The sequence below is a fragment of the Poeciliopsis prolifica genome, unplaced genomic scaffold (assembly GCF_027474105.1).
Source record: "Poeciliopsis prolifica strain line A6 unplaced genomic scaffold, Auburn_PproV2 SCAFFOLD046, whole genome shotgun sequence".
Classification (NCBI taxonomy): domain Eukaryota; kingdom Metazoa; phylum Chordata; class Actinopteri; order Cyprinodontiformes; family Poeciliidae; genus Poeciliopsis; species Poeciliopsis prolifica.
The window spans coordinates 2,544,949-2,559,327 of record NW_026562421.1 but is presented as its reverse complement, the minus strand read 5'-3'; the positions used below and the strand labels follow the sequence as shown (position 1 = coordinate 2,559,327).

At 36.8% G+C, this 14,379-nt stretch overlaps 2 protein-coding genes across 2 annotated transcripts; one reads left to right on the top strand and one right to left on the bottom strand.

The window, feature by feature from the left end:
* Positions 1-5,823: 5,823 nt before the first annotated feature.
* On the top strand, positions 5,824-10,250 carry hsd17b10 (hydroxysteroid (17-beta) dehydrogenase 10). The gene is made up of 6 exons (XM_055056840.1): positions 5,824-5,924; positions 6,992-7,156; positions 8,340-8,504; positions 8,580-8,708; positions 8,787-8,895; positions 9,873-10,250. Exons 1-6 carry the CDS (start codon positions 5,901-5,903, stop codon positions 10,061-10,063), a joined length of 783 nt encoding a protein of 260 aa, XP_054912815.1. The 5' UTR covers positions 5,824-5,900; the 3' UTR covers positions 10,064-10,250.
* Positions 10,251-10,404: 154 nt separating this feature from the next.
* On the bottom strand, positions 10,405-13,839 carry LOC129377106 (uncharacterized). The gene is made up of 3 exons (XM_055056839.1): positions 13,779-13,839; positions 13,569-13,597; positions 10,405-11,714 (listed from the first exon to the last, which is right to left on the bottom strand). Exons 2-3 carry the CDS (start codon positions 13,573-13,575, stop codon positions 10,909-10,911), a joined length of 813 nt encoding a protein of 270 aa, XP_054912814.1. The 5' UTR covers positions 13,576-13,597; positions 13,779-13,839; the 3' UTR covers positions 10,405-10,908.
* Between the last annotated feature and the right edge of the window lie 540 nt (positions 13,840-14,379).

Here is a 14,379-nt window from a genome sequence, read left to right as displayed (position 1 = left end):
CTACAGCAACTCGGAGATGGAAAAACACAAAAACCCCACCTTTGGTTCTTTTAGGGAATTTTCTGTTATTTTTTTCTATGTTTATTCTGCTTTCTCCGACTCACCTTTTAGCTCTTTGGCTTATGAAGGTAACAAAGCTGGTGACAGACGATGAATTTTCCTACTAACACGTAACGAGACATGTTCTGGTTGACATAATTTAAAACAATTTTTAGAACCATTTCACACAGTTTTAACATAAATATCAAGAATATTAGCCAAGTTTCACAATTGATAAACACAGGTTTTATTCTTTAGAGAAAAAAACGTTGCCTTTGTTTCAATACAAAAGTACTCTGGTATAAAAACAGCATTATATGATGTATTTTGTTTTATTTGAAATTGAAAAACTATTAATACTACATATTACTAGTGTTAAAATAGAATTTTGGAGGGTTTGGTCATAAATCAAAGCAAGAAGAAAAATGTAGTTGCATTAAAATGCTTATTGCATTGAAAAGGAAAAATTAATTGTTCAATTAGTTGGACTATCAGCTGATATTAAGGCTACAGTCAGCTGCTACAGTCAGAGATACATGCTGCCTGCAGCTGAAGAAACAAATTTATAAAATTATGTTTCTTGTTACCAAAGGAAAAGGAAAAAAGCACCTTCAGTGCTCAGCAACAGGTCGGGGATGGTCAGCATTATAGTATTAAAGTTTTACATATTCACAAAAACGTAACTTTCTCTGGCATCTTATTAATTTATAAATTTTTTGAAAGTGTGCCATTTTTTGGCCCTCTCAGTGATTTTGTGCGGCAGTTGACGATGATGAAATAAATTTTAAAAATTAGCACAAACTTGGTTTTCCAGTTCAACATTGGAGTTTTAAAACATTTAAAGAAAACAATCTGAGAAATTTTCTCGACTTTAAAAATTATTCAAAATCTTCTAATAGTGGAAAAGGCAACAGGATGTTCTCTGTTTTTTTTGTGGCAATTCAATTTTATCGTAAATAGGACAGTGGTTTTACTCGAGAGCGCAAAGATTTTAGAAAACAATTAATTTTAACTCCCTCTTCTGCACAAATCAGACTTCATTTTATGAAAACATGGACTTTCTTATTATTGTCCAGGTAAAAGGGAATGTTTTTCAAAACAGAAACCTCATCTTTAAATAATAATTTAAAAAAACATATTGTGGCCCTCAAATAATTATCTTGCCCTAACTTTATGAAGCCATGATGTGTTTTAATAAATTATTAAATAAGGTGTTTTTGGGAAAATCCACCCTCTGCTCAGTTAAAGCCAGCTTTCCTCTCCAAGATCTCAGCTGAGAGGAGAACTGAAGTGTTAAATATGTTCTTAGAAAAGAATCAGTATTCCTTTGTGTCATACCGAGTCACAATTCGCTCTGTTTCCTGTCCGGTCCTGGTGAAAAAGTTAGTTTACTGTCCGTCTCTGCGCCGCCACTGCTACCCCCCTCCTGTCAACAGCGGCCCCGCCCCGACCCCTCCGCTACCGTCTCCACTTTCCCAGTCAGGCTGATCGTTTCTCGTCACCTTGGTCAATCTTCAGCAGCGTGTGTCCTGATGCATCCGTACCTATAACCACCCAAAACTTACCTGTGCAGCGAAAAAAATAAAAATAAAAAAGGGTTCAAATGTATCCATGATATAATTGTTATAGAAATATTATCATCATTATTGCTGTTATAATTATGGTTGGTATAATTTGTCATTGTTAGCATTATGGAAGCACCAGACAGTCTGTGGAAAGAAAGCAAAGAAAGTTTGTTTAAATCTTTTTTTTTTTCCTTTTTTTTTCCTTTTTTTTTCAAAGTTTTATTTGTCTGGCTGTTGGTGGTCTCATCACACAGAGGGAGGGGAGGAAAGGTTCAGGAAGAGACTAAGATGGCAGTCATGTTTGTACTGGTTGGGAAATGACTTACAGTGCTGAAATAAAATTTATTCTTTTAGTAAAAAAAAGACTGTGTCCAGTGTCTTTTTTCTTCTTCTTCTTCTTTCTTTGGACTTATAGATTAACCAAAACTTTACATTCTCAAAATAGACATTTGTTCTCGCTGTCTAACTAAACATCTCTTATTTTAGGTCTGAAATTATTGGTTTGCTAAATACCATAAAAGTGAGATAATTGCATATTTATTCGTATCTTAAAATTCTCCAATTTAAAGTATCTTTTTAATTGAGTTATTTGTAATGTAATCCCATCTCCATTTTTAGTCTTTTAGTCATGATGCTTTGTGCAGTGAATAGTTACATAGAACTCGAATGTTATTTGCCTCATCTCCAAATGCTTACATTTTAGTTTAATTTTGAATGTTTTTGGTTTACCATAACGTGATTACGTCACTAATTTAATAAAAAAATGGAAATAAAAATCTGTTGCGAACAAAATGTGTGTTTCTGTGTTTCCAACAAATAATTGCCGAAACAAGTAAAAAACTACAAAAATAATTTTATGTCCTTTCATGTCACGTGTCTCCGAGTCACGTGGTAAGCCCGGGTGACGTATTTCCTGTGGAGGTCCTTTACTGTACGCCGTTGAAGTGCAGAAAGCGACTTTAGCCTGTAAAGCGCACTTAAATCACCGGGGCTAAACACAGAGACCTGAGCTAATACCGCTGCTGGATCTTTCGGAACCAAGAAGTGAGGGGTTCGGTGGGGCGACGAGTGGATTTTACGCCCACGGACACCCTCACACACACGGTGGAGCGCTGTGGGAGTAGGAAGTGTTTGTGTGTGGGAGGACGGAGGTGACAGTGATCGGTGTTGGGGAAGACGAGAACCGCCAATTCGAGCTAACGTCAAGCTAACTGGCTGCCACCAACCGGACCTGGTTCGGCGGAAAAACAACCAGAAACGACACCTGCTTATTCGAAAGGTGTCACAAAAATGCCGAGTAGGACTTTTTGTTCTGAAACCGAACCGGATGTATTTACATAATTTCCTGTGTTCGGGAACAGTCCAGGTTAGCGAGCTAGCATCACCTGGTTCAGTTAATGACTTATTAATCAGTACAGTGTGTTTTAGCCGTTTTGTTCCTCTCTGACTGGGGGATTTGACCCGAACGGGACGGTTCCATTGGACTGGGAGCTCTGGGATGAGGTAGTAGTTTGTATAGTTTTAGGATCACACCAGATCTGGGAGATAACTATACAGCCTACTGTCTTTCTCAGGGCGACTCAAACCCACCATCAGTACGAAGAGACAGCTGGAGTCCAACATCCTGTGTTGTTAAGTTAACCAATCCATATTCTGATGTTTTATTACCCCTTAATCTGTGTTTTAGTATATTTACATTACCTTGTTTACATTTCCCCTCGCTGTCAACATCAGGCTTAGCTTGGTGTAGAAAATAACACATTGATTTCATTTATAAACAACAAATATTCTCTCTGCTGCAGTTTTCTTTGAAGTTGTAATTAGAAACGATTCCACGATTGAATTGTTAATTGACATAACTGATTTAGATTTATTTTATGTAAAAACAGGCCTATCGCAAGAAGCAAAAGGAAAACATAATAATTGCATAATGAATAAATCTTTTCCGTGTGCAAAATTTACTGTTTTCTCTCTCTATCTAAAACTCTTCAGTCTGGTATTTTGGTTTCAATTAGCCATTTTTTGGAAGAAGAATTTTGTTTATGGAGACTTTAATATTCATTTTATTTGTTGTTTTTGTTCAGTTGATTATTTTTTTGGACATTTAAAAATGTCTTCCAGTTTTAGTGTTAAATATAGTTATACATGTGAATTATTATGCCATTAAATTACATTATTAAAAACAACATTATTGTTTATCCCAATAACTTCTGGAACAATTTATCCAGAAAAAAATTTTATTGTGACATTTCTACTTTAAGATGATTACATAATAGAAATGTATATGTATGCTTGCAGAGGTAGTTTTTAATCTGAGAATAAGGAAAATTACCAAATTAAAATGCTTTTAAAATATGTTACTTTTCTATTTTTTTTATTAAGTTAATAAAAGCATTCAGTTGCTGAAAAAATGTTTCTTCTTGGTTTTTATACTTTAATGAATATTGAATAAAAAACATTTTCACTAGTATTTCAATACCTTATTAATCCAAAAGAGAAATTAAATGATGCTATACAGTTGATTTTCTTTAGCATTGTTGTAGATTATGATGGCTGTAAGCAGGAATTATGTCTGTGTAACAGTTATTATGAAAAGGCCTCTAACTGAAGACACAGTCGTTTATAAACTGATTGAGGGAAAATTCAAACCTCTGATCAGCTGATTTATTATCTTGATATCGATTCTTCTGTTGTTTTGATTTTGACACAGTTCAACAGTTAGTTTAATCTTTTATTGTTTGTAAATGGGCTTTTTGTACCAAATTCTAGAAATTGTTCCGAATCTTTGTGTGTGGTGGCGGTTGGGTTTTTGAAGGCAACAGATTTTTAATGTATTATTTATCTTTTGTCAATGTTTTCAGAACCAGAACTTAACATGGGAAGTCAGTATTTATTAGATCATTTGCTGCTCAGGAACCAGATTCCTGAAAACCTATTTATATAAACTTCCTTTTACAGACGAGCTTATTTCTGGTTTATTTTTGGTGCCTCTTGCTTGCTTTTACAGCAAAGGTTTTAATGTATTTTTCCCAAGTTCTTTTGTAAATCACACGAAAAATAAACTGGCCTAATGTTTACTGAAATCAGAATTATGTATTGCCTGTTACTGCAGTGAACCCGGAAGTGTTGGGATGTGTTTTATAGCGGGTCATGGAATAAAATCAGGTCAGAAGTCAGAAGCACGACTCGCTCCTCTGAACCAGCATGGGAGAGCGATTCTCATTGGACGACGTCACTGCTTTCAAGGAGGCGTTCCCGGAAGCTTGTGGTGATTGGTCAGCTTCGAAAGACGACAAAGAGGAAAAATGTAAGAGTTCTTACTCCGCTTAAAAAATATAACATTTGAAGGATTTTCAATGACAAGTTTATGTTTACATTTTAAATTGTAGCAGATGCGTAGATGTACGAATCCCAAAATGATTGTGCCTCTTAGTTTGATTGTAAATATTTTTATATGGGCACAAAATCTGCATTGTTGTTATTTTAACTAAAGTGCAGTTGCATAAGACTAATTTTTAGCTAAGTTTATTTTTGATGCCTCTTCTTTGCCAAACAATACATTTGATTGTATTGTCGGAAACGCAAATCTGAATATATCAAAGTTAAATTCCTTTTAATATAACTTTTGTAGTTTATGCATACATAAACTACATTTATGTGTTATTGTACTATTGCAAGGTAATATTTGCTTATTTATATTCTTTGCGTAATCTGTATTGTGTGAACCTATAAATTTATAAAATTTTACAAATTAAATATAGTAAAAAATATAACAGGAAAACTTATTTATGTATTATATGTTTACACACACATACATATCTATCTAGAATTTGCACTGTATTGTCATAAATAATTTATTAAAAAGTAAATAAATATATTCTGTTGAATTTTTGTCTTAATATTCGTAACAGTTTCACAAATGTATAAACATGCCAACTGACCAGACTACAAATGATATAAACTGCACTTCCTCTGAAACATTTGTTGAAGTTTTGTTAATTTTAAGCTGATGAAAATAGAAAATCTTTTGTCATGTAATAATAAAATAATACAACTGGCATCCTTTAAACACATGTTTGCTGAAATACAATTTTAGTTTTTACAGGTCTTTTTAACCGATTTTATTGTGTTTTTTTTTATAATTTAGTAATAATTTTATTCTAAAAATGAAATGTCACAATTTATCGTATTTGGTACCCATTGAACCAACCTGTTTCAGTGAGACTTTGGGTCAGGAGTGAGCCATCCGCTCATAGACAAGCTTTGGAGTGACGTCACTGTGTGTCCGGAGCAAACATGGCGCACATTCGGAGTTTGAAGGTGAGTTTAGAGAAAATAAACGTGCCCCTCTCCCTCCCTGCAGCATTTCTGCTGCTTATATCGAGCAAATGCGACGCGTTAAGCTCTGAGCAAGCTTCCGCTGCAATGTTAGCCATTTTTCTCTTCCGGTCAGCTGATTTCCGTCTCGTTTAGTAGTTTGATGGTAACGGAGTTCAGCCATCAGTTCTGCTCATGCTTATTTTGCCAGCCTTCAGACTTTCCCATTAAATTCAATTTATAGGTTATTATATGGCCATTTGTTTTTAAATTAAAAGTTGGTTTGTTGTCCTGTGTGTTTCTATGTTGTCACGTGATGGAGAATTATTGTTTACACTCTACTATATAAAATTACAACTTATATTTCTACAGATTTTCTAGTTTTATCTCCAGCTAGTTATTATTGCTACCCTAATGCCCTAAAGTCCAGGATTTAATTCCTAGACAAAAATCAGGTCTATAGAAGTAAGATCCAATATAATTTTATATGTTTTACATCTGTCATCTTAAGTTGTCCAAAATTGAAACAATTAGTCACGATTAATTGATTTTTGTGAAAAAAGTCAACTAATTAAGTAATTGATTAATTGCTGACTGAAGTATAAAGAGTCAAAAAACGCAATTTTCTGAAAGAATAACACATTTAGAGTAGTGATTAAGCCAACATTGCACAAAAATTTAGCATCTAAGATAAAACAAACAAACAAAAAAAAAAAAACCTTTGTAAATATGTTCTACCCAGAACTACTCAACTGGCTTAATTTTAGCTTCATCTGGTTCAAATTTCATAAAAACAACAAACCTGTTCACGTTGAAGTATTTTTAGCTGCAGACTCATCCTTTCTGAGGTGTTTTGTTTAAAATTGAGTGAGGAAAAAATACAAATTTCATAGTAAAATAAAATTGACCACGAAGCTAAATAGAAAAATTACCTAGTTAAGGCTTAAATCTGGCTCTCTTCCTCCACCAACTTGAGTCATTTTTTTAAATCTAGTCTTCAAAATGTATTGTTTGTTGAATTTTGTAAGAGGTGGCATCAGAGTTACAGTGTTCATTTTGGTGTTTGGCAGGGCATGGTCGGCCTGGTGACCGGCGGGGCGTCCGGTTTGGGTCGGGCCACGGTGGAGCGCCTGTTGCAGAAGGGAGCGTCTGCTGTCATCGTGGACCTGCCGTCCTCCAATGGACAGGAAGTGGCTGGCAGTCTGGGAAGCTGCTGCGCCTTTGCTCCTGCAGACGTGAGTTGGAGAAATCCACATCCTGTCAGGCAGAAAATATTACTGTTAATACTCAAGTACTTTTGAGTTGAACTTATTTTTAAATGTGATTTCTTTGGTAAGCTTTAATATTTTCCTTTTTTTAAATGCGTAAAAGACGAGTTATTTAATTATTTTAACAAGAAAAGTGTAAGAATAATCAGATACGCTGGGGAAGTTTTGAGTTTTTGATTTTAAATGGAATATTTGGTACTTTATCAAGCAATAGATTTATTTATTGCCAATTTTGGCAGTATTAGTCTTACATAATCTCAGTACGTCAGGAAGTAAAGGTGTAATTTCTCCACAGTCCAGTAGGTGGCAGACGTTCTTTTAATTTTTCGAACTTGTACTCTTTGCCAAATGGTCTCTAGTTCTTACATGTCTTTTAAAAAGTCAGTTTTTTGTTTGATTTCTGTAACAAATCAGCAAAAAACATGTGCAGCTGAAGTAAAATTATATTACAAATAAATCCTATAAGCTTCGTCTGAATTGGTATATCCAATGGAATAAAATGTGTCTTTAAAACATGTTATTAGTAAATTGTGATAGTAACCTGATGCTGCCATGTTAAAAGATGACTTATTTCCTTATTTGTAAAATCAATATCAAAGATGGTCAACGTCGCTCATTAAATTTTTTTATGATTTTTTGTGTAAGATTTGTTATAGAACTACTTTCTCATTCTTGTAATATAACAACTTTATTTTGATAATATTATTACTTATTTTCATATTTTACTTTGCTCTCATATTATTTTGCGCTTGTGATATTTTTACCTTTCTGTAGTACAACTTCTTGTATTGTTTCAACTTTATTCTTGTATTATTACAACATTATTTTAGTTAGTATTATTGTATTATTCTGCCTTCATTTTTGTTACATTCCATTGTTGCTTTTCGACTTTATTGTCGTATTACTACAATTTTATTCCTGTAATTAATTATTTTTCTCAACCTAGCTATAATACTTCATTGTAAAATACAAATGCATGCCACATTTTATGTTTTCAATGAGAAAGCTATCTTTCCTTTTTCTTCCACTTCACAATAAATCTTAGTGTTGGCCTATTCCTTAAATAGGACTTAAAAGTCATGATAAAATGTGGAAAAGTTCATTAGAACCAGGTTTTCTTGTTTTCAGCGGTGCGTTGTGTTGTTCCCAGGTTACGTCCGAGACAGACGTGCTTTTGGCCGTGTCTCTGGCCCGGGAGAAGTTTGGGAAGTTGGACCTGGCAGTCAACTGTGCCGGCATCGCTGTGGCTGTAAAAACGTACAACTTCAAGAAGAACACCCCTCACAGCCTGGAGGACTTCCAGCAAGTCATCAACGTGAGGAGAATAAGAAGACGTTCAAACATCTTGTCAGTGAAAGTTTTCTGATTCATGCGCGTTCTGCTGCTGCAGGTAAATATCGCAGGAACCTTCAACGTGATCCGCCTCGCCGTGGGGGAGATGGGGAAGAACGAGCCGGACGCAGACGGACACCGAGGCTGCATCATCAACACCGCCAGCGTGGCAGCGTTTGACGGACAGGTGGAGCTTTACATCCATCACCTGAAGCTATAGAACCCGGCTGCTGCTCCGTTGCTTATCGTCTTCTCTCTCTTTGAGGTCGGACAAGCGGCGTATTCTGCTTCTAAAGGCGGCATCGTTGGAATGACGCTCCCAATCGCTCGAGATCTGGCGCCAATGGGCATCAGAGTCGTCACAATCGCTCCTGGTTGGTGCTAGAACAAACCTGCATCATAAAAAGTGTTTCCTGCAGCTGTGTTTCCATCACAGATGTGCACAAAACTTTGTTGACGTACGGTGTTTCCATTAAATAAGAAACACAACAAAAATCAATCAATCAAGTGTATTTGTACAGCACATTTCAGCAAGAAGGGAGTTCAAAATGTTTGTTCTGAATGAGGTATTTTTTCAGCCGTATGGAAATAAACGTAAGAAGAACTTTAAATAAAGAATCTTGTTGTCTTCTTCATCGTTTCCACCAGTAGTAACATCTGGTTGTTGATCACATGATTTGATGGTGCAAAAAAGTGTTTCCAATGCAGTTTTGAGAAAAACACCAATTTTAGCACAGCTATAAAACCACCTCAACTTTCTGCAAAAACCTTTGCGCTTTCTAATAAGTAATGTGTTTTGATAAAAAGTATCATATTTTTTTTCCTGCCATGTAGAAATGTATGTATTTTGCAAAACTACAATAGCAACACTTTTTTTTTCTACCACACGAGTCGTGATCAACCAACGGATGCTACTACTGGCAGAAAAGATGAAGAAGAAGCCAAGACATCATTTCTCCTTCTTCTTCTTGACAAACCACCTCATTCTAGCACAAAAACGTTTTACCAAAAAAACCTGAGTTTCCTTTAAGCAAATTATTTTTGTATTTCCAATTTGATCAATTAATTGAAATGCAGCTATTCACCATAAAATTGCACAGATTGGAGTTGAGAATGAACTAATTTAATCAAAACGTTTTTTCTCTAAAGCGTTTTTGTGTGAGTTTAGCTCAATAACTGAAATATAAATATATTTTGTATGTTTACATCCATTGCCGCCATGCAATTATTCACATGTGATTTTAATTGCATTTGTTACTTAGTGGAAACACTGTAAAGTTTTTTGTAATTTACAACGGAAACGCAGCAACAGTGAACCTGATGATGAATATTTCCTCAATCCGTCCTGCAGGATTGTTCGCCACTCCTCTCCTCGCCAGCCTTCCAGAGAAGGTGCGCGCCTTCCTCTCCCGCCAGGTGCCCTTTCCTTCACGCCTAGGAGACCCCGCAGAGTTTGCCCACTTGGTGACCTCAGTGGTGGAAAACCCGATGATCAACGGGGAGGTGATCAGGCTGGACGGAGCGATCCGCATGCAGCCCTGATCACCTTGTATGGGTGTGAAACTGGGAACAGCTGCCTTAGTATTTTACTTTGTAGAAAACGGTGATTATAAACTCTCACTTGAATCTGTGAATCTTTGTATTAAATTTTTGTGGGTCTCAAAGTGTTAGAGTGTACTTCTTTTTGAACATTACAGAAATAAACATCAAAGAATTTATCATCTCAAAAGTTTTTATTAGCGTCTCAAGATTTCTGAAGTGTGAGATTTTTCATGTTCATCCAGCTTTTTGTTTTGAGTTGTGCATTAATATTGAACCCATTGGAAATTTGTTAGGAAAATTCTCTAAAAGCTGTTAATGAAAAAAAGCTTATAGGTCTGTAAAGTTGGCCCGAGATATTTGTGTAAATGTATGGTTAAGTTTTAAAAATTAGGTTTCATGAAAGATCAGGGATTTCTAAAACACTTTAATCGCTGTAACCATCAGCTTCACCATGGAATCTACGATAAAATAAAAAATAAAATAAATGCACAAGATAAAAACAACTTGAAAAGCAATAAAGGCCTTCCCAGTCATCCTCTGCGTATTCATAGTTTAAGACGAGATGAAGGTTGGCAGAAAAGATACAAATTTGTTCCTAATACAATGACTAATGTTTTCATAATTGTAATAATTTACAGTCACCATAGAGAATATGGGATAATACATCAAGATCTTTGTTTCTTTTGCATGTTTAAGAGAAATACTTCTGTGTACAGATTATGTGACTAAAGTAGATAAACACTCATAAATCAGATAATCTGGTTAATATGGGGACAGAATTTGTCTTGATTTTAATCTGTATAAGGGGACTTTTAAAAGAGCAAATATGGAAAACATTCTCTGAACTATAACACGCAGCATTGAAGCTCATTGCCTAAAATGGACACGCTCGGCCTCTCACCAATAGTGAAGCCGGTTCCCAACACTTTGGCTTCCAGCCCATGTGCACCAACAGAAACCCCGGTGTCGACTCCCAGACCAACTTTAACTTTCACTGGACCAGCGGCGGCAGAAGCACCTGCCAGCTCTGCTCTGGCAAAAGCTGAGGCGCCCAGTGGGTTGGCGCCGGCTCCTGCGCTGGCGTTGGGTCCTCTAGCTTCAGCTTCAAAGACGCTGAATTCAGCTCGAGCTCTGCCAACTCCTGCTTCAGCATAAGCTCCTGCTTTGGGAACACGCTTTCCTGTTTTGTTCTCCAGTCCATCTGCATACGTCCCTGATCGGGCGTAGGTATCTTCAGTGTAGGCGTCACCAGGCCGATCAAAGTTGTCAATCACATCCAGGAGTCCATTTGCATCAACAGAAACCCCGGCATCGGCTCCCAGACCAACTTTAACTTTCACTGGACCAGCGGCGGCAGAAGCACCTGCCAGCTCTGCTCTGGCAGAAGCTGAGGCACCCAGTAGACTGGCGCTGGCTCCTGCGCTGGCGTTGGGTCCTCTAGCTTCAGCTTCAAAGACGCGGTATTCAGCTCCAGCTCTGCCAACTCCTGCTTCAGCATAAGCTCCTGCTTTGGGAACACGCTTCCCTGGTTTGTTCTCCCCTCTTTCTGCATACGTCCCTGATCGGGCGTAGGTAGCTTCAGTGTAGGCGTCACCAGGCCGATCAAAGTTGTCAATCACTTCCAAGAATCCCTCTAGATCAAGAGAGACTTCTGCACACCAAGAACAATAGAACAGTTATTTGAATCTGAAGTGTCAAAGATATGAATCGTAAATCTTTATTGCATGGCTTACTTCTGGATTGCATTGTCTAAAGATGGAAAGTAATGTTTAATTCAATATTTACAAAGAAAATCTAATTTTGTGAATGAGAAAAAAGTGATTTGGTTTGATAAACTAATTTCTATTATTGGTATTCTATTATATATATATATATATATATATATATATATATATATATATATATATATATATATATATATATATATATATATATATATATATATATATATATATATACGTAGATAAATAGAAAAATAAAAATAAAATCCAGGAATCTCATTGGTTGTCGGGATTAAGGGAGGAGGGGTTGTTCTGTGAGAACCAATAGCAGCGCAGCGTTGGTTGGGTCGGGGGTCAGTCGAACATTCCCCTCCGCGTCGGGCTGGGCGACGTTTTCCTGCCGAGTCGAGGCGTTCCAGGCGACTGGGCTTTGGAGAAGTTGACGTGGGCGTAAAGCAGCACGGCGATGTCTTTGTGCCCGGCTTCCAGGGCGATGGACAGATATCGCTGGACATATATATATATATATATATATATATATATATATATATATATATATATATATATATATATATATATATATATATATATATATATATATATATATATATATATATATATATATATATATATATATATATATATATATATATATATATATATATATATATGGGAGGACAAGCCCCTACATGGGATGTACCACCAGCAAATAACCCAAGTGGCTGATATCAGTAAATCCTACCAATGGCTGGAAAAAGCTGGACTCAAGGACAGCACAGAGGCCCTCATCCTGGCCGCCCAGGAACAGGCCCTAAACCCCAGAGCAATAGAGGCCCAGATCTACCACACCAGACAAGACCCAAGGTGTAGGTTGTGCAAGGAGGCCCCTGAGACAGTCCAGCACATCACAGCAGGGTGCAAGATACTGGCAGGGAAAGCATACATGGAGCGACATAACCAAGTGGCAGGCATAGTGTACAGAAACATCTGTGCAGAATATGGACTGGAAACCCCGAGATCAAAGTGGGAAACACCCCCAAAGGTGGTGGAGAACGCCAGAGCTAAGATCCTGTGGGACTTCCAGATCCAGACAGACAGAATGGTAATGGCGAACCAACCAGACATTGCCGTAGTGGATAAACACCAGAGGAAAGCCGTTGTGGTAGATGTAGCAATACCAAGTGATTGCAACATCAGGAAAAAGGAGCACGAGAAACTGGAGAAATACCAGGGCCTCAGGGAAGAACTGGAGAGGGCCTGGAAGGTGAAGACCACAGTGGTGCCTGTGGTCATCGGGGCCCTCGGGGCAGTAACCCCCAAACTGGATCAATGGCTACAACAGATCCAGGAACAACATCAGACATCTCAGTCCAGAAATGTGCAGTCCTTGGCACAGCCAAGATACTGCAGGACCCTCAAGCTCCCAGGCCTCTGGTAGAGGACCCGAGCTCAGAGGATAAGAACCACCCGCGGTGGGTGAGAAGGGAATTTCTATATATATATATATATATATATATATATATATATATATATATAGCATGTTCACATTTTAATTTCAATTTACTTTTTTCCTATGTAAGCCATCCAAAAGACATTTTGAACAAAACTGGTGGAACTAGCATTACTGAAACGACTGAATACTGTTTTCATCTGGAAATGAAGAAGTACAATAAATGATGCTGATTTTGTGGTTGCCATGGTTATCAGCTTCAATATCTTTCCATCATTTCTAAAATTATTTGCATCAGGTTAAAGGAGTAGAGACTAAACAGGGACTTGCCTACCTGCCATCTTCAGGATGAAGTTATTCACTCTGAAAGAAAACAAAAACTTGTTAGAAATATTTTAAATTTTCATATTAAATACTAATGCGTTTACTTTCTTTAGCAAATAGAAGAAAGAATCATGCTCATAAACTTGACTTGATGAACTTCAAACATCAGCGTTAAAAAGTCAGATAAATGCAATTAAACCTCAACTGGTTTCTATCAAACCTCAAGTCTGTTTAGCAGCTTCTGTGGTGTTGCCTGGATCTTGCTGGATGTTGGAGTTCTGCTGCAGGCAGAGACTGTATAATCCTGGAAGGGGAGGTCCCTATGAGAGGGATGAGGCTGGATTCATATGTAGATTGTTTATGTCTTAAAAAGACAGTAACACTGTATCGTGATTAAAAATGAATCTGAAAATAAGACAAAATTACTAAGCTGTGCTACAAGCTCTCCGTCTAACGGATGTCTGTTAACAATGTGAGTTGCCGTCAATGACTGAAGTTCCTTAGATATAAACTTTTTTTAAAACTAATTGAAATTGCTGTTTTTGTAGGAGACAAAGCAAATGTGTGTCCTGTACTCTTGTACCTTTGTATCAGAAAGGTTAGTATTTGAACACCCTGAGAATTTGCAAGTTAGAAATCATGGGGGGGTCTAAAATTTTCCTCTTATGTGTGTCCACTGTGAGAGACATTATCTAAAAAAAAATCTAGAAATCACAGTGTATGATTTCTTCAATCATTTATTTGTGTGTTACTGCTGCAAATAAGTTTTTGAACACCTGTGAAAATCAATGATAATATCTGGTACAGTAGCCTTTGTTTGC